The following is a 20,750-nucleotide window of genomic DNA, read 5'->3' as shown; positions in this document are numbered from 1 at the left end:
ACTCACCTGTCCGGGACACGGGGTCCCAACTCACAGACGGCCCTGCCGTCTCCCCGGGGGGAGAAGCAGCCTTGCTGCTCCTGTGGGTCACTCAGGAGCCTGGCAGGGAGCCTGGCACACAGCACTCGAGGAGTACTCAGTAACAGGGGAAGGACGGCTCGGTAAGGCCAGGAAGAGGGTACGAAGTCGAAGAGAAGGAAAAAGCTAGAAGCTCAGGCTGGAACGGCAGGAAGAGGAACGAAGGAGGCAGACGCTCAGGTCTTTAAGGAGGGACATGGTGTTTCTAGGTGAGGAACGGCGGAAGGTTCCAATAGCCGAGGCTATTGGAGACCTAGGAGAAGGTCAGAGGTGGGAAACCACAGGGGCATGCTCAGGGACGGTAGGCGGACCAGTCTGGCCGGAGCAGAAGCCACGGACCGAAAGCCCGGAAAGACTGCAAGCTGAATCACGGAGCCCCCTCCCCGCCAGTCTCAGGTGCTGGAGCGGGCAGCGCCACAGAGCGTAACCCGGAGAGGAGGCACCCGCGCAGGGAACCCAGCCCAGTGGGCAGCCACGCGGGAGAACCACGCGTGGACTCTGTCCAATTCCAGCTTCTCGGGCCCTGCCCCGGGCAGCTGAACCAGAACCTCAGGGTGGGAGGAGCCCGGGGAGCAGAATTTCTGGGAACACGTGGGTGATTCTCACGCGGCCCTGTTGGCCCCTCTGAGGACCCGCCTGGGGAACCAGAGTCCGGTCCAACTTTCTGACACAGTCCCGCCCATGGCACTCAGTGCAGCCCTTGCTAAGTGTAGGCATGACAGGGCCCCGAATGGGTAAGAGCTGACCGCCTCCCTGACCTTGGTCCTCTGGCCGTTTGAACACTCTTAGCGACAGGAAACTCACTACCTTAGAGGACTGCTCATTCCATTTCTGAGCGGCTCTAACTGCTGACAAATGTCTTCTTCTATTCTGCTGATGACGGTCAACCCAAGGGTTAGTCCGCTGAGTCATACTGGACTTCAGAGCTACGGGGCTTCTCGCCGACCATCTCGCTCACCCGCTCATTTTACAGATGAGCGAAGTCAGGCGGAAGGAGGCCTGAGCTGCCCGAGGTTACCGGAGAGTGAGCGGCAGAGCCCGGGGCCAACTCCCAGGTCCTTCCAAGTCCCTGGGAAATGTTCTTTGGAATAAAGTCCTTGGACGTTCTGGCTTTATTTAGACATGGCCTTTAGATCTAAAAGCTTAAGTATGTAACAGGGCCACAGACACGGGCTACAGAACATCCTCAAAACTCTTAGTTCCTCTTAACGAATTCATAGAATATTTACCCACCGTTAATCCATTTCAGCTACTGGTGGATGGCAAATGGTTCCCAAGGGTGTTCGGGGGCCTCCGAGTGCTCTGGCCTTCCTCCCTCCCTCGTCCCCTCAGCCTTCCGGGCACCGGGAGCGCCGCCCCTGCTCGGCCTGCTCTGCCTCACGCTCCTTCCCCAGCCCCGAGCTCGTCGCCATCTGACATCACTCCTCATCTTTCTTACGCTTCCCTTCCCCGGAACGTGGGCTTCGAGGTAGCAGGGGCCTTGTCAACTGTATCCAGGGTTATATCCTTGGCTCCCGGATGGCCCCGAGCTGTACATACTCAGAGGGTTTCACTGCACGAAGAAATAAACAGGTATCAGAGAGATGGTGTGGAGTTTCACACGGCCCGGCCGCGGCTCTGAGTACTGTCGGTAGGTCACGCACACAGTGGGCCTTCAGGAGGACGGCAAGTTTCAAAAGATGAGTCTGGCCGTCCGTGTGGGCCATGGAGCAGGGGACACAGGCGTGAAGCCCCCGCCTTCAGTTAACCAGGGCCTCCCACTCCTCCCAGGAGTACAGATCAAGTTGTGGCAAAGCGTCTGCACGCGGGGGTATTTACGTACGTGTGAGACACAGCACGGCGGGCAGAATCCACACAGGAGGGGCTGGTCAGAAGAGGGGGGCCCGGAGGGATACTTGCAAAGCATGTTACGCGGCACCAACGCCCGAGGTCCTTATCAAAGACCGGGGAGGGTGACTGAGATGATGGAGGGCAGGTGCCCCCTCCCTGTTCCCCGAGCAGTATCGGACGGTACCAAGGTGGGTCTCAGCCCTGCCGTGACCACCCGTGCGACTCTGGGTGGGTACTTTTCCTCTCTGGGTGTAGCTTTGCCATCTGAGAAATAAGCATAGTGCTGCCCCCTGGCCCTCACCCATCTAGTGGACACCTACTGCATGCTCGCTAGGGCCAGGCAGTGGGTCTACAAGGCCACGCGGACACAGAAAGTCTGGAGAGAGTGGTGGACACAGACAAACCCACGAAGACAATGAGAAAAGCACTCCGGACAAAGGGACAAGGTGCTACAAGAGGAAGAGTGAGAACACCCTGGTTTGGACGGGCAGGCAGGGACCTCTTGATGGCATGACACCTGAAGAAAGCACCAAAAAGCGAGTAAGACGGGGCTGGGTGGAGGGCAGGACGCAGCCAGGCCAGGCACCCTGAAGGCTGAGGTCGGGGTTCCGTGCTTGCCTCAAGGGCAGTGAGCAGGAAGGGACCCGCTCCTGGCTGATGCGTGGAGCTAAGGTGGGGGTGGAGCGGGCAGGGGCCGGAACAGAGACCAGGGGTCTCAGTGGCAAACGATGGCTTTGGACGCGCTGTGGGGAGTAGGGCTGGTAAGATGTGGGCAGACGAGGACGGCGGGAGGAAGGATGGCGAGTGGGGCGGACGGGAGGGAGCGGGTGTCCTAGATTTCCAGCCGAGGCTGCCGAGCGGACCGCGGAGCCATTGCTGAGAAGGGAAAGGAGGCAGCCGGAGACCCCAGCAGGTATGGGAGCTGGAGACGGGAGGGCTGTGGGCGAAGAGTCCTTTCCGGTGGAATACCTAAGGGGTAATATGCAAGAGGCAGTCTCGTGAGCCTGGAACACAAAGGAGAAGACCGAGTTAGAGACAGACGTGTGAGTTTCCAGCAGACGGGTCCCGGGAGATCGCATAGCACAGGACGCCGTCATTCAGAGGTCTGAATGCAGAGGAGCTGCCCAAGAAGACTAAAAATCAATAGGGAGAGAAGCAGACGGAAAGTCTGGAAGGCATGATATCGTGGGATGTCAAAAGGGAACACATGGAGAGGAGCTGCCGGGAGGCCTGAATGTCCCTGACATGAGAGAGCCGAGGACCACAGGGGTCAAGGGAGAGGGGGCAGATGGCCAGACCGGGGTGGGTCCGAGAGTAATGGGCACACGGGGGTGGAGACAGCTCTGGAGAAGCCTGGCCAACAAGGCTGGGAGACACGGGCGCCAGGAGTTGGTTAAGCGTCTCACTCTCGATTTCGGCTCTGGTCGTGATGTCACGGTTTGTGAGCGTTTGAGCCCCGCGTCGGCCTTCGCACCAACAGTGCGGAGCCTGCTTGAGATGCTCCCTCTCTCTGTGCCCCATCCCCACTCGCACTCTCTCTGTCTCTCTCAATATAAATAAACTTTAAAAGAAAATTAAAAGAAAAAAAAAAGAAGGCGGCAGCTTGGGGACAAGGGAGGCACTTGCCCACTCACTCTGTCTCAAGATGGAACATACTGGTGCTTACAGAATGCAGATGAGCAGAGACTGAAGACCCAGGACAGGGGTCCCCACAGGGCTGTGGCTCCTGTGAGGGCAAGAGAGGAGGGTTCCAGAGCCCACGTGGAGGGACCGGTATTTGAGGAAGGGGCAGAGCCTTTCCAGTGCCGTGTAGACAGCGTGAGCACGTGCTTGGAAAGCACTTAGCACACAGCACTTGACTTGCTTGGTGTCCCACAAACGTCATTGCGAACACCATTCACAACTGTGCTTTCCCCCCTGGCCCTCCCAGGTGCACGGCCTCCCCAGAAGCACCCACTTGCCGGGAGAGGAAAATTTATCATGGACAAAACGCAAAGGGGAGGGAAGATACTTGGTTCCTCCCGTGCAAAACTATAATCACGCAGCCACCGCCTTCTAAGGGCGATTATTTCTTCTCCAAAGAAACAGCTCATGCTTACAAAAGAATACATCGGGTATAATTAACAAAACGAGCACCTGGGAGTAGGGACGCTTCCGTGACCTTTGAAACTTCGCCTGTGCCTCGCTATGATAACCTCTATTCTGAATTTCCTGTTTAACTCTTCCTTTACGGTTTCACTATATCATAAAGGGACACACGTACCCCTAAACAACGTCAGCGCGGTAGTGCGCGTTTTCACGTCGTTAACTTTCTCTTGCTACGCTGTATTCCATCGTATGAATGTACCGTGCTTGACGTAATTCTTTCTACTGCTGATGGAAAGTGGGCTGTGTCTGCTTGCTTACTCATTTCCAACACTCCTGAACTTGCTTCCTGGGGCCCACGTTTCAGCTTATTTAGGACATATTCTTAGGAGTGGAACTGCTGTGTCAAGGTGAACGTGCTTCTTAAGCTTTAGTATCTGATGCCAGACTGGTCTCCAGAATGGCTACACAATTTACACTCCTATCTTGAGTTTTGGAGTTTGGCCAACCTGGCAGATAGGAGGAAGCTGCGATGAAATCATTTGAATTTGCGTTTTTCTGCTCATAAGGCTGGGTATCTTTTCATATACTTAGTGACCGTTCTGATTTTCCCCTCTGAGGATGCCGTTCGTGGCTTTTGTCCCCTTTTCCTATGTCTTTTTCTTATTAACGGGCAAAATTTTAAAATATTTTTTGAATATTAATCCTTTGTTACCTAAGTGTGTGGCAACTGTCTCCTCCGGGTTTGTGACTCGCGGCCAAAGATCCCTCCCCCCTCCCCCCACCCATGACCTATTCAGTCTGGCCCTGGGGAGCACTGTTCATGTCAGAGACATTCGGTCTTTACGTAAGTCTGAATCTTTATTACAAGTTTCCAACAGATACTGTAAAATGTCTTCAGAAAGGTGGAGCATTTTCCTACACAGTTTGTGGGTTCGAGCCCCCCATCCGGCTCTGTGCTGACAGCTCAGAGCCTGGAGCCTGCTTCAGATTCCGTGTCTCCTTCTCTCTCTGCCCCTCCCCCACCTTCTCTCAAAAATAAACAAACATTAAAAAAAAAAAAAAAAAAAACTTATACGTTAAAATGTTAATGCGGTTAAATGTAACAATTTCTTCCTTTATGGTTTCTTATTTAAGAAATCCTCCCCAACCCAAAGTCATCATTATCTATATTTTCTTCTAAAAGGCTTAAAGTGTTGCCTTAAGTCTTCACCTGTATTTTGTGTTTGCATATGGTGTGAGGTTATGGATCCAATCTCACTTAATTGCAAAAAGGTAACCAATTATTGGGGGAACCATTACTGAGAAATCCACCCTTACCTCACCGATCTACAGTCCCATCTCTGCAATACTCGTGGCTTCTATGGGTGATGTCAGTTCCTGATCTTTTATTTTGTCCCATTACTGTATTTATATTTATCCCTGTGCCCATCACTGTAGCTTTCATCATCATCTGGCAGGGCAAAGCCTCCATTTTGCTCTGCTCTTTTTTAAATGTTTATTGATTTTTGAGAGAGAGAGAGAGAGAGAGAAGGAGGGGGCAGGGAGACAGGGAGACAGAGGATCTGAAGCAGGCTCCATGCTGACGGTAGAGGCCGATGCTGGGCTCAAGCTCACAAACCATGAGATCACGACCTGAGCTGAAACATCAGATGCTTAACCGACTGGGCCACTGAGGTGTCCCATCTTGTTCGTATTTAATACGACCTTCACCATTACTGACCGCTTGCTCTTGCTTTATCACTTCTGGAATCAGTTTTTCAAGTTTTCTGAAAAGTACTATTGGAATTTTGATTGGAATGACAATGACTCCCTCTAATCGACTTGAGGGAAATTGATTATCTTTAACAATAGTGGGAATTTCTACCCTTGAATACTTTCTCTCTCTCTCTCTCTCTCCATTTAAGTCCTCTTTAATGTCTTTCATGTTAAATAAATGATCTACTTTTCTCCAGGAAGAGTTAGTTCCTATGCATTATTAGCTTTACTTCTAGGTACGCTTTATTTTTTGTTGCTAACTCTAGTTGTGTCGTTTCTCGGTCTGCTGTCCATGTAGAAGTATGTCATTTCTTTTGCATATTGATTTTGTATCTAGCAACCTTGTTTAATAATTGAGGCTCACTTGGAAACTGACAGTTTTGTTCCTTCTCTGACAATACTTGATCTCTTTCTTGCCTACCCTGCTAGCTAAGACTTCCAGGACAATGTTAAACAAAAGCAGTAATAGTACACATTCTTTTCTTGCTCCTGATTTTTAAGGGATTTTTTTTACTATCACAGAACATAATGATCGACATAGGCTTTTAGCAAATACTTTTCCCCAGATTAAAGATGTTCTCCTCTATATCAGTTGGCTGGTAGTTTTGTTTTGTTTTGTTTTGAAATCATGAATGGATGCTGAATTTTATCAAATTCTTTTCCTAGAACTATTATGATAATTTTTTCTTTAATCTGCTAATGACATTAATATACACTAATACATTTTTCTAATGTTAAACCAAACAGCATTCTTGACATACATGGAACTTGACGGATTCCATTTGTGAATACTCTTTTAAGGACTTCTGGATATCTATTCATAAATACGACTGACTTTGGATTTTCTTTTCTTGTACTATTCTTTACCGGTTTGGGTATCAAGGTGACACTAGCTTCGCAAAAAGAGTTAGGGAGTGTTCTTTCTTTTTTTATTTTCTAAAGGAGCCCGTGAAAGATTAGAACGTGTCTGTTTCATGGATGATGGACAGAACACTCCCTAAAAGCACCCATACCTGATGGGAACACTTCTGTAATCGTTACAAGGCTACTCAGGGTTTCTACTTCTTCTTTAATCAGCTTTAGTGCATTCCGGTATTCCGGAAATGTGTCCATGTTGTCTAGGTTTTAAAATGTTATTGGCATGAAATTGACTGTAATATTCCCTTACTATCTTTTTAATCTCTGCTGCAGCTGCAACATTATCCCTATTTCCATTACTAACATTTTCTTTCTTGATTTAGGAAGAAAGGTGGGTTGTCTATTTAGTAGCCTCTTCAAAGAACCAGTTTTGGGGCTGTTTCTCTCTTCGGTCTTTTTATTACTATTATTGTTATTATGATATTTTTATTATTATTTATATTTGTTATTTCCTTCTTCCTGTTTCGAGTTTATTCTGTTGTACTTCTCTAACTTTTTAAGCTAGATGCTGAGCTCACAGAGTTTCAGTCTTTCATTTCCTTTCTGATACAAGCACCTAAGTTATTTCCTAAGAGGATTTTCTTCTCTGAGAACACCTGGCTTAAGCATCCAGCTCCCCGACAGCCAAGAGGAGTAGGCTCTAAGGCCACTCCTTCCCAGCTCAACCTTTTATACCAGGACCCCGGTCAGGGAGCGAAGCACGGAGAGGGGGAGACAAGTTACAAGACTTAGCACTTTCCTAGAGAGTGGGTCACTTTACTGAAGGGACTGTCTAAATTACTAGATTAAGATAAATCTTAAATTGGATCGACCATCTAGGTTATTCCCCTTCCCCACACTGATCTGTTGGCCAGGCTCGTGAAACACACAAACTTAGGTATAGCAATCAATCAGTCAATCAGTCAGTCAAATTTCAGGGAGTGAAATGTGAAGACTTTGTTATAATAACTCCGAGTGACCATTACGACCCATAGTATTCCCTACTATTCAACCAGCTGTATAAATACAGTTATTTACTAGTTTCTTTTTTCTTTTCTTTTCTTTAAGTTTATTCATTCATTTTGAGAGAGAGAGAGAGAGAACACACTGGGGAGAGGCAGGGCAGGGCAGAGACAGAGAGAAGGAGAGAGAATCCCAAGGAGACTCTCTGCTGTCAGTGCAGAGCCCAATGTGGGGCTCGATCCCACAAACTGTGAGATCATGACCTGAGCTGAAATCAAGAGTCAGGTGCTTAACTGACTGAGCCACCCAGGCGCCCCTCATTTCTTTTAAAGGTGTGTTCCAAGCAGACTTTCTGGCGTACCTTTTTCCTTATTAATACAACACAACCCGACGAGAGGATGGAGGCAAAATGTTTTAAAAACCACCTCCAGAGGAACCTTACTGCTCCATCATCTATTCTGTAGCCATTGTTGAGAGCCTCAAGACTTTTGAGCTTCTGCTGTGCCCGGTGCTGGGAAACAACGGCCAACAAGCCCAGGCACAGTGGTTGCCCTCACACGTTTTACAGGCTAAAGAGGACGAGGGACAAAGGGACAGGCGGTGCTCAGGCATGACGACAAATGTGTTGAAGCCATGCGCGTGCAATGGGAACACGTGTAGAAGGGGCGTGGCCTATCATTTGGGGCTCAGGGGACACCTTCCTTGAGGAAGGGGCGCCCAAGCTGAAGGAGCCAGGTAAGGAAGCGGTTCTGCCTGTGCCAAGGCCCGGGGGCTGGCGAGGATGCCCCAAACACCAGGGCCTGACAGAAATTCAGAATGGCGTGTATCCAGCGATAGGGGTTAGGAGTGAGAAGAGTCTAGAAAGGCAAGCGGCCGCCCAAGCATGCAGGTCTCCTCCGCCTGGAAGGTGCCTGGATTTACACGGAGGACCACCAGGAAACACTGAAAGGGGTGACGGTCCTCTGGCCAGGCTAACGTCTCTCAGGACAGTCTGACACACCGTGGATACATGAATGTCTAGTTGTCCGAACACTTTATCTCGTTCTTTGGTATTTTTCTTTCGGGGACCTCCACCAGCAAAGTGATGTACACAAATTCGAAGGCAAAGAACGTGTTCTCACCAACACCATATGCTGTTCCAGGGGAAACTCTAGCACTGGGGGATACACTCCAAGAATATATCCAATAAATAAAATCGCGTGCAACGGACACTGACAAAGGATACGAAAGCAATCCTCTGATTAGAGAGGGCAGCTTTGTAGAAACACAGGCCGAATGGATCCTGCTTCATTGGAGCACCAAGGCTTGCTGCCTTCTGGCCTTACTCGTCGGAAAACCGACCCTGTACATGTGGTCCCCGTCTGCAGCTGCCCTCTGCTAGGAGAGTTCTTTCTTCAGAAACAAGTAGCATTTAGCCCTTTCTACTCAAATGAGCTTACTAGAAAGCACAGATTATTTCACATAAACAGAGCAATTAGCAGAGGCTTGGTAAATATTAGCGGTGCTATAAAAATATTTATTTTTCCAATAGCCTTTTAAAAAATAGGCAGATAAGAAATCTGGATGTCTCTCAGGCATTTCAAAATTAATATATCCAGAACCACAGCCATTACCCCATTCAGAATGTGGGGCAATCTATAATAAGTGTGTTAAATTCTCTTTTAAAAAAATTTTTTTTAATGTTTATTTTATTTTTGAGTGAGAGAGAGAGAGAGACCATGTGAGCGAGCGCAGGCAGGAGGGGGTAGGGGCAGAGAGAGAGGAAGACACAGAATCCGAAGCAGGCTCCAGGCTCTGAGCTGTCGGCACAGAGCCCGACACGGGGCTCAAACTCACAAACCGTGAGATCATGACCTGAGCTGAAGTTGGATGCTTAACCAACTGAGCCACCCGGGTGACCCAAATGTGTTAAATTCTTAAAAATGACAGGGTGTAGAGGCAGTGTTTTATATTAAAAGAGAGATGTGTGTGTGTGTGTGTACGTATATATACATGGATGTATACATATACGTACACACACACACACACACACACACACACGCATATACATATACATACATACACCCACCCATCCCCAAATCCAATGCATGAACCTGACTGAACCCCAGTTCAAGGGCAGGGCAGTTATAAAAGACACTTTGGGAATAACTGGGAGATAGATTTGGGACCAAATATTAAGTATCGTGGCGCGTTACTTTCCCGGGTGAGATACTCAGGGTTACTGTGGTATTACCGGGGAACCTGACTTTTAGGAGACACAAGCATGGATGTGTTTAGGGGCACAGAGCGGCGCCACCTCAAAAGGGCAGGGGGAGCAAACGTGGCAAAACGGCAGCAGGCGGCGAGGCTGGGTAGAGGGCGTACGCGTGCCCGTCACGCTAGCCTCTCCGCTTTTAGGCGGATTGGAAATTTTTCAGAAAGAAGGAAAAACAAGCAAACACCCCCAAAACGGCACCCTGAGCTGCCGCGGCTGCAGAAATACTAAGCCACCGGGCCTCACGAAAGCCGCTGAACAGGGAAAAGAGGAGATCAGATCAATGTGGGCAGGTGTAAGGTGACGGTCTCGCTCAGAAAACGAGGCTCGGAGATGCAGTTCTGAGGAAAGGCAGTTCGTGTCCTTCCGGCCCTGGGACAGTGACAGCCTCTGAGCCTCGGGGACCCGAGCGCGGGAGGGCTTCCTGCGGCAGGAGACGGTGAGCAGAGAAGGGCCCTCTGCTGCGTCCCTCCCGAAACCTTCGGCGGTGCCAACGGTGCCCGCTGCTTCCTGCACGGCTCCCCTGCCCTCTGCGGTCACCTGGAGAATCTGCCAAAGGGCAGCCCCCGCCCCCTCCTCCGGAGCCCCGGGCCCAGGACGCAGGCCTCCTTCGCTGCGGGGCCGAGAAGGCCCGCCCTGAACCTGCCGTCTCACTTGCGCAGGTCCGGCCCCCTCCCCACGTTCTCTGGGCATCGGGAAGTGGCCAAAAACTAGAATCCCACGATCCTACCAATCTGGGTTCTCTGGAGGGCTCTGAAAAAGTCTTGTCCCCTCTCCTCAGTATTAGCACTGCTGCCATCGTTCCAACGGGAGAAGCGAAGAGCTGGGAACGGGTAACTCTGCAACCATCCCAAAATTCCCGGTGTTCTCAAATTCGCCGGGACCACGCAAAGGGCCACGAAGGAGCCGGAGCGTCACCCACCTCGACCGCTCACGTCTCCAAGGGCTGTCCGCCATCTTGCCAGACGGCGCGCTCCCAGTCTGGAAGGACCCGACAGAGAGCTCTTGCTTCTGCTGAGCCCAAACGGACTCCTCGTGGCTGTTGCCAGCCTCAAGCGAGTGAAGATCCCTCTTCCCTCAGTAGCTGGGCGCGAAGGCACCGGCCTGCCCCACTGCATCCGCCCCCCACACAGGAGGCCTCCCGGCGGCTGCAGCCCCAGGCTAACTCTGGCAACCGGCGAGCCTGAGGACGTGCGGGCTCCCAGGGGCCGCGGTGTGGACAAACTCAGTCCACCGTGGGAAGTGCAAGCACGCAGGCCGCCTCGCCCCTGGATCCGCCACACCTCCTTCCATTGCGGACACGGCTTCGCTTTCCACGCGGGCTTTAATGGAGGACCCAGTGGAAACATCACACCGGGAAGCACAAAATCCACATGACATGGAGTTAGTGCGGCTGGGAAGGTTCCATCTGGGCAAGCCCCTTCTGTCAATGGCATTTACTTAATGAGAATGAAAAGAAAGCACGATGAACTACGAAGGGTGGCTCAGGGTATAAAATAAACATAAATGCTTACCTCCCCCTGGAAGCTCTTCAGCAGCGGCGCTACCTGCTTGCGCAAATCCTGGAGCGGGAGGGGCGCGTCAGGAAACAGCCATCGGAGAAGGAAAGAGAAGGGAAACATTCGTTAAAGTCCTCATATCAAAACAGCTTTGAATTCAGTGATGACTGCCATTAGATAAAGCAATCTTGGTCCCTCCCCTGTCCGTTTCCTTCGTTCGGACAACATAAATCACGCCGACTGGCGCTCTGTCGTTTAAATGAACTTCCTCGAGAATACCATCAGATTTCATTTCTACCCCGTCCAGGTTATACGCACCTCACCCCCCAACGCGCTAGGGACGCAAGTTTTTGCTCGTATCGGTCTGAGGTGACCTGCTTAGCATAAAACAGGAGTTACGGTGTAGATTGGACTGAAAAGGTGTCTGAAAAGGATCCGGGGTCCCCATGTCGCATTTTAGCTGTTGCCTTAGGGCGCTGTCACTCACTAGGAGATACATCTGTTTGGAAGCCATGTCTGACACGGTCAGTGGAAATTTCATCCCAAGCCACCAGTCCACATTTTAAGACGATGGAACAGCCCAGAGGGAAGTCGGTATGAGTCTCCTTGAGAAGATTCTCTTTGAAATGAAATAACTGGCTGAGGCACAACGTAGCGATTATCGTCAACACTACTGTATCGTAAACTTCAAAGCTGCGGGGAGACTAGATCTGAACTGTTCTCAACGCAACAAGGAAATGACAATCACGCGATGTGATAAAGGCTCACACTGTTACAGCAACGACGGGGCAAAATACAAACGTGCCGAACCAACACACCGGACGCCTCCGACTCCCACGACGTCGTGTCAATTGTACCGACAAGTCAATGACGTGAGGCACGGACATCTGAGGCGTTCACTGAGCACGACCTACGTGCCAGATCGGATTTAGTAAGTCTGGACCAAAGCCAGGTATCCGCGTACTTCCGGGTTCCGGGCCTTAAGCACACGCCAACGGACACTGACTAGACCGGTGAGGACTGGACATGTGCCAACCAATCCAGAACACAAGAAGAAGGCAAAGCATTCTGTCAGGAGCCCGGGGGAAGGGGGGGGGGAGGAACACAGAGGAAGGGTCAATTCAGATTAAGGGAGGTGAGGAGTGGTTTCACAGAGGAAGTGGCGTCCAAGCCGGGAAGGCAGGCAGGATCTTTGTAGGTCAGCTGTCAATGTGCCCGTCTGGGCTCTCACCACCTCTAAACCGCTGAGCCGGGCCGTTGTTGAACCTACGGGCGCTACCAAGCAAAGGAAGGGTCTGGATGTCTGTCCACAGCTCCTAGGTCAGAACCACGTCCGGAGGATGGAAGGCAGAAGGCGGGGGCCCTGATTCCAAATTCTGGCCCCGCCACTCACCATCCACGGGAGCTCTGGATCCCAGTTCGCCTCCCAAAGCTCAGTTTTCTCAGCTCCACATGCTCAAGGGTCACGATGTCCTCCCCAAAGAGGGGATCAAGTGTAATCCACATGGGTAGTATTGGTCCTGACACACGGCAAGTACTTAATAGTATGAACAACTTTTTATTGTTATGAGTAACATCGCCATTACCATTCAAGGAAAAGGTTTCTAGCAAATTTAAAAAAAGTTATTTATTTATTTATTTTTTAAATTGATTTTATTTATTTTTGAGAGACAGAGTACGAGGAAGAGAGGGGGACACAGAATCCGAAGCAGGCTCCAGCTCCAAGCTGTCAGCACAGAGCCTGACGCGGAGCTCGAACCCACAAATTGCGAGATCGTGACCCGAGCCGAGGTCGGTCGCTTAACTGACTGAGCCACCCGGGCGCCCCTCTAGCAAATTTAGAGTTAATCCTAAATCGATCGGAGTGCACAGAAGACAGCCTTTTCTGGCATCGGGATTTTCAAGCATCACTTGAAGGTGGATGAGGAGGGACTTCACGGACCCCGGAAGGGGTGGGGGCTGAGCGCCCGGCCTCTCCCGCTGGGGTGCTGGGATGGTCTAAGTAGCCCGGCCCTGGGCCTGCTCGCCCCTCCGAGGTGAGCCGTCCTTGTCAGCTGCACGTCTGGCACCTGCTCGCTCTTTCAGCGACTGACTGACAGCGTTTTGTGCTCCTGTAGCCAGGCACCTGAGCCAAAGGGCCCTTCGGTTGTAAGCTCGAACCCACCTCACTCACTCGCCGAGCCGAGCACTATTAGGAGGGAGCACTATCAGCAAGCACGGCTCCGGGTATTTTGTGCTCCAGTGTCCTCGGTGGTTTTCCTCTGGACCAGGGCCCCTACCCGCCCTGGGTCGCGAGGCCTTCCGAGAATCTGAGGAAAGCGAGCGATGCTTCCCTCAGGGATACTGTCCGGCAAATCACCCCACCGTGGCCTTCCTAAAGCCTCCCCCCAGAACCCAGGTTGGGACCCTGAGGACCCCTTGCTCCCACCTGAACTGTCACTTAAAGCAACTGAATTTAAAAATTCAGTTCCTCGGTGGCAGGAGCTACCTTTCAAGTGCTCGGCAGCCGCGGGAGGCTGGCGGCCATCGTGCCAGATGCCAGACGCGGAGCACCTCCCTCGCTGCAGAGTCGGCCATGAGACGGGGCTGTACCATCGGCTCTGGGCCAGACACAGCTAACCCACGTTATTCTGGATTGTAACCCCGCCAAGGTATCTGATCAAGAAGTATCCAGTTTCCCTTTTAATTATACGTCTTCCTCTAAGTTGCATTCCTACGGGTGACGCCAGTATTTCCGTGGAGAGGTCCGTGCTTTCGCTCCTCCCCAGGACACGGGCGGAGCGCTCCCGAAGGCCGCCGTCCACGGCGTGCCCCTGCCACAGGCTGGGGGACCTTTCCGCCACCTGCCGAATTCCTCAGCATCCAAAGACCCTGATCCTTTGCAAATGCAGCCCGCTCATGTGGAGGTGGAAATGCATCATCTTCCGTGTTTTTGCGCCAAGTTCGACGACCAAAACCAATCAGACTCTTCACCAGGCTCTTCCTAAATAAATAAGGCCATCCGTGCTAGGCCCACTATCGGCCCCCAGGGACGCCCACGTCCTGATCCCCGGGACCTGTGGCTCTATTAGGCTACATGGTAAAAGGGACTCTGCAGATGGCAGTTGGGGGCCCTGAGTCTGGGAGACGCGCCTGGATCCCAAGCGAGCCGGAGGCAGGAGGGAGGAAGGAGGGCGAGAGCCTGAGAGCGTGTGACGGTGAAAGCGGGGGTCAGAATGACAGGGGTGGACGCCAAGAGGCGCAGGCGGCCCGGGAAGCTGCAGGCGCCTAGAGAATGATTCTCCCTGGAGCTTCTTTTATTTATTTTTTTAATGTTTATTTATTTTTGAGACAGAGAGAGACAGAGCATGAGCAGGGAAGGGGCAGAGAGAGAGGGAGACACAGAATCAGAGGCAGGCTCCAGGCTCTGAGCCGTCAGCACAGAGGCCAACGCGGGGCTCGAACTCACGAACCGCGAGATCATGACCTGAGCCGAAGTCCGACGCTTAACCGACTGAGCCACCCAGGCGCCCCTCCCTGGAGCTTCTGAGAGAATACAGCTCTGCCAACACCTGGCTTCAGCCCCGTGGCACCAGTGTTGGCCTTCTGATCCCCGGCACTGTTGGATGAGGAGTTTCTGATGTTTTGAACCAGCAGGTCCACGGTGCAGCCACAGGAGACCCTACTACGACACCGTCTCACTTAGCCCCTGTCCCTCTCGGGAGGACGCAGCACAGAGGACGAAAAGGGCGAGGAACGAGGGGAGATCACCTCTGGGTCCCGGGCAGGGTCAGGGGTAAAAGCCTATGTTGCGACCGCGAGGAACGAGCCACGCTTCTTTGGCAGAAACCCGCGACCACGGGTAATGACGCAGAGGTCTGGGGTGGAGGCGGGGAGAGCCCGGGGACTCTGGGTTGGCCCCCTTCCCTCCCCCTGCCTCCCCGAGGCCGGGCCAGGCAGGCAGGACGGGCGCCCGGCACCGCTCTGGTGACAGGCTGCAGACGCAGGAGGATGGCAAAAACCTGTCTGTTGCTGGTTTTCTAAAAAAGCCGACTTCGAGGATGGTGATGGGCTAATGAGGTGCGGCTGTAGTCTCCGGTGTTCTCGCCGGGCAGCCCGGCACTAGGGTGTGCATCCCAGCGGGTAAAGAGCTGGCGAACTTTCCCGAGGCGGCACCGGCACGGTTCGCAGCACGCAAGCTCCGCTTTCACACGCGCGTGGCGAGTCCCCCTCTCCGAGGCCACAGAGCCATGCGAACCTACTATGTACAAGCAAGATGTAAACAGCTCGAGGACGGGAACTCAACGTGATGCCCATCTCACGACCACTGCAGGGACAGCCCTTGGCTTTCCAGGGAGCTATGGCTGAGCCCCCGCCCCACCGGCAGGTAGTCGGGGGGCTCTGGGGGCAGGCGGCGGGCCTGCCTTGCCGGTCCGACGGCCGGAGGCACCTGCTGGGCCTCGGACTCTGGAGAGGGGACACCTAAGGCTTTCAACGGGTCTACATCTGGGCCTGCAGAACCGAGGCAGCCAGGCCCCGGTGTCCATCACAGGATGTGTTTCCTGTCGCTTCCCACTGGGAGTCTGTAAGGGCAGGAGCGATCCTGTTCCTTCCGGACCGAGGGCTGCTTGAGGGCAGGGAATGGGTTGTAGTCCTTCCCACAGTCCCACATCCCGCACCTCCAGCACCCGAGCGGGGCTGGATGATATTTTGCCAGGGAAGTCTAAGTGTGGGACGCTTCAAAACTCCAGAGGTTGGGGGCGCCTGGGTGGCTTAGTCAGTTAAGAGTCCGACTCTTGATTTTGGCTCGGGTCACGACCTCACAGTTCACGAGATTGTGCCCACGGTCAGTGCAGAGCCTGCTTGGGATTCTCTCTACCCGCCCCCCCCCCCCCCCCCGGCCCTGCTCACGTTCGCTCTCTCCAAGTAAATAAATAAATAACAAAACAAAACAAAACAAAGGGTGGACTGAGGAAGCCGGTCACATTCAGGGGTCAGTCCCACTCCCTGGGGGTACAGGGGGAGGGCGGCGGGTGCGGCCCGGCCTGATGCACACGGTGCCCTCTGCAGCCCACGGCCTGGTTGCGGCCCAGAGAGCGGACGTGATGTCGGGCTCCACTTCCAGGAGCACTGATCTCAGTCTCCTGTGTGTACGGCAGGGGCCCGGCACACAGGCGGGACTCGAAAGACACGGGGTGGGTGCAAGTGAGAGAGAGACAGAGAGAGACAGAGAGAGAGAGAGAGAGAGAGAGAGCGAGAGAGCGAGCGGCTGAACGCCCCGTCCGAGCGCATCAAGACCCGGGCGCGTGAGGGGGGCCTGCTGCGGGGCCCGGTCCACAGTCCAGGCCAGCGCCACCACCGCCAAAATCCGGGTGCCAACCTCCTAGGTGACTTAGAACTCTCCAAAGCCATGTTGAAAACGCAAAAAGAACCAGATGAAATGAATATCTCCCCAATATTTTCATTTCCTGCCCCATCAATATAGAAGTTATTAACAGAGAACAGATACTTCCGGTACTAAGCTTTTGACACCTGGGGGGCATTTTACGCCTCGGCACATCTCTCTTTGGACCGGCCGCATGTCAAGTGCCACCCCCCCCCCCCAACCCCCATCTCATGGAGCAGCCCAGGGCCGATTCACAAATCGGGGGTCTCTTGGGAGAGAGGCTCGGGGCTAGCCAGCTCTCCCTCTCTCAGCCGGTCGGAGGCAGAAGTGAAAGAACAGGAATGAGAGAAGCAGGAGGAGAGCGGGGAGAGCAGAGGTCAGGAGGAGGCGGTTCCAAGAGGGAGAAGGTGCTCGCTTCTATCAAACGGCATCACAGACGTGAGGCTCGCGGAAAGCTCTGGATGTGGCCGCCGGGGAGGTCCCGGGAATGCCGAGCGCCCCCTGAATGGAGTTGGGGGTAGAAGCCAACCTGTGAGGGGCTGAGGGGCTGGGGCTCTGAGCTCTCAGGAGAGAGGTGGGAACGGGTGGGGGGAGCAGGTCTCGGGCAGAGTTGACAACAGTTCTCACTGAGCATGCCCTACGCACCGAGCGCTGCGGCAGGGACCTCAGACGTGCTAGGGTCACCGCTGTCCGCAACAGTCCTGCCGACAGAAGGGACGGACCTCAGGACACCTGAGGCTCAGCAGGGGAGGAGCACTTGTCCGACGCGGCACAGCCAGAAAGGAGGACGCGACCCCAGCTCTCCAAGGCCCGTGCCACGGCGAGATTTTGTACAGGAGTCAATCGCCTTGACCAGGTGTGGGCACAGGGATGACATCTGGGGGCCACCTGGACGGGGATATGGAGTCGGGGACTCATCTGTCACTCGAGTCTTATAATGGGCCCAAACTCTGAGGGGAAATGGTAAAACTGGACGGGGTCAGAGAATGTAAAAGGTGGCGGGGCCGAGGCATCTGGCACCACCGTGGAGGACAGAAGAGGCAGGGAGAGAGGGTGAGGGCACAGAGGCCTTGGTGCAGGGTCCGGATGGTACAAGACCCGGGCACCCTGGAGTCGAACCCACAGAACGGCGCCTCTTACCAGGCTTGCCTCAGTCTACCCCACACCCCGCCGACCCGGGTCTGGGCCTGCCTCGCGAAAACACCAGCTGTGAGAAGTAGAGGAGGTGACCGAAGTATTCCTGAGTTCCGGCGCTGCATTCTGGGAAGGCAAAGAGAGCCGAGCCTCCCATCGTGACCGTAAAGGAAGTAAACTCGTCTCCACTGTCCCTGCTGTAAGCAACCCGCTGTAGTCTCACAATTATTCCTCTGGGAACAGTCCCGTCGCGTGACAGACTTGCTTAAAGAACCTCTTAAGGTGTTAAAGCTGGATGTGTGTGTCAGCACTTACACGTGTACATATGTTTCAACAGCTCTAGAGAGGGGCGCCCGGGTGGCTCAGTCCAGGTGTCCAGCTCCTGATTTTGGCTCAGGTCACGATCTCACGGTCCGTGAGTTCGAGCCCCGCGTCGGGCTCTGTGCTGACAGCTCAGAGCCTGGAGCCTGTTTTGGATTCTGTGTCTCCCTCTCTCTCTGACCCTCCCCTGGTTCATGCTCTGTCTCTCTCTGTCTCAAAAATAAATAAACGTTAAAAAAAAATTTAAAAAAAAAAAGAAAACCTTAATAATTTAGGGGTACCCACTTAACCCAGTGACAGGCTTTGCAGTGCGGTTTTCAATTCGCTTTGATCCTGTACCATTTATTGAGCAAAAAGCAGCAGACATCTTAACGCACAGAGCGACGTCCTCGAGACTGTTACTATCGATGTCTGTTGGCAAAGCCAGAAAGGCGCATTTCAACCTTCTCTCCCCTGCGTTCATTCCAAATAATAAGCAATGTTTATCGAGAGACGCTTCTAGGTGGAAAGGATTTCCGTTGTTCTCCACACCACGGATTCGCAGCTCACGTTTTAGATCGGAAAGCTGAATGGTGCAATGCGACTGAGGAAACTTTCTGGGTCATGACGATCCTTGGAGAAAATCGTTCTGATTTAAAAGCCCCAAACAAAACAAAACAAGACCACCACGTGGCACTCAGCGGCCCCACTTGTGAGCTACAAGTGGAAGACGTCCCCAAACGCAGCGTGTGGCGCTGGCTTTCTGCCCATTCAGGGCACTTGGATAGTTTCTGGAAGGCTCTGTTCCCACTTTGGGGCCTGGTATTTGCTCTACCGTTCCCAGGGCCGGGCTTATCACAGAATCTCGTACCACAGATTCGGCACTGGTGGCCACCAAGGTCTACCTCTGTGTCCAGGAAAAGAATGGTGCCCAGGACACGGCTGTTTAGGCTTTGAAGGACAAGCAGGTGAACGGGGACAGCCTGGCTGTCGCGGCTGAATGAAAAGAGGCTCTGAATCACAGACACATCTTCCGTCATAAAACGGTGTCTATTTTCAAAATATCGTATGGTCCTGGTTTCTCAGGATGTTTTACTCAATTGCACAATGTCCCTTTCGCTTCGGCTCCGCGGTGTTAACTCACGTGTACTTCTGCGAAATGACACCGTAACACTCACAGCTGTCTAGCTGCGTCCCTCAGAGGTACCTCATCCTCTATGGTGGTGGCCCAGGAGTGGGTCCTGTCTTCTCTGGGGACAGCACGGCCTTCCCAGGAGTACTGGGCAGGGGGGCAGGGTGGGGACAGTGGAGGCGCTGGGCCAGGTCGCCTCTGAAAGGCTCGACCAGGGCTGTCACAGGATCTGTCGGGGACCCAGCCGGCGGCAGCAGTGACTACCCTTGGGCGACTGTTTCAGAACCACCTTGGCCCAGGGCCACTCTCCATGCTCCCCTCTCCACTCAGTTCACATTTTTAGAAGATTTTTAACGTTTTTTTTTTTTATTTTTGAGAGAGACAGAGAAAGAAACAAGTGTGAGCGGGGAAGGAGAAGAGAGAGGGAGACACAGAATCCAAAGCGGGCTCCAGGCTCCGAGCTGTCAGCAGAGAGCCCGACGCGGGGCTCCAACCCACGGACCGCGAGATCATGACCTGAGCCGAAGTCAGATGCTTAATGACTAAGCCACCCAGGCTCCCCCGTTTCAGTTCACATTTTGCTGGCTGTGTTTGGATGGTGAAAGGTGGGAGGGGAATAACCCCTGCTAGAGGCCAGGCTAAAGTAGGAGACTGGCTTGCACTGAAAACCCTCGAAATGCTTATGTATGCATCAGCTGAATGCATGTTACACACCCACCTGGGGCTGAAAAAGTGATCTCCAAATGAGTTTACTCACCCCCCGTTTCCCCCTTCCTACTCAGGCCTCCAAGGGAGAAAATACTCATTTGAAAACGTTTTAGGTATATATTCAGTATATGGCGGAGTAAAACGTAGTATCGTCATAAAATGTAGTATCGTCACACGTAAGATGTACCACGATTTTATGCCGCATCAAGGAAAAGGTGTTGCTTATAAAACCGAAGTCACTGGGGCGCCTGGGTGGCTCAGTCGGTTGAGCTTCCGACTTCGGCTCAGGTCATGATCTCACGGTCTGTGTGTTCGAGCCCCGCGTCGGGCTCTGTGCTGACAGCTCAGAGCCTGGAGCCCGCTTCGGATTCTGGGTCTCCCTCTCTCTCTGCCCCTCCCCTCACTCACGCTGAGAATGAGAAAGGACAAGTGTGCCGGTCGTTGGCACAGAGGGACGACGGCGCACCGGGGTTCACGGTACTCCTCACCCTATCTTGTGTATGTTTGAAACAGAAAATGTTTTTAGATTTCACTCTGAGAGACACCAAGCCTTCAGCTGACTGATCCCAGGGAACAGGCAGGGGGAGATTCATGAGGTTGGGGGGGGGGAGGGTCCGTTCGCTCTAAGATCACAAGCTGCCAGCTAGTCACCCGTCACCTCCGTCAGGTTAACCTGGAAATCGAAGGGTCAACTGGTCCAATCTCCGACCTGTCTGTGGTGTCCCGGCCACGCGGCTTGCCCTCCCA

At 53.2% G+C, this 20,750-nt stretch overlaps 1 protein-coding gene across 10 annotated transcripts in view; it reads right to left on the bottom strand.

The window, feature by feature from the left end:
* The window catches only part of CUX1 (cut like homeobox 1), a 366,198-nt gene that overhangs the window by 187,719 nt on the left and 157,729 nt on the right, over positions 1–20,750 (bottom strand). For all 10 annotated transcript variants that reach the window (XM_060649257.3, XM_078440403.2, XM_078440402.2 and 7 more), the window contains one exon: positions 11,380–11,427. In XM_060649257.3, coding sequence (XP_060505240.2) covers positions 11,380–11,427 — 48 coding nt within the window. The remainder of the gene's footprint in view (positions 1–11,379; positions 11,428–20,750) is intronic.

The sequence above is a fragment of the Panthera onca genome, chromosome E3 (assembly GCF_046562875.1).
Source record: "Panthera onca isolate mPanOnc1 chromosome E3, mPanOnc1 haplotype 2, whole genome shotgun sequence".
Lineage (NCBI taxonomy): Eukaryota > Metazoa > Chordata > Mammalia > Carnivora > Felidae > Panthera > Panthera onca.
The sequence above is the reverse complement of the archived record's forward strand: the minus strand, read 5'-3'. Positions and strand labels throughout refer to the sequence as shown.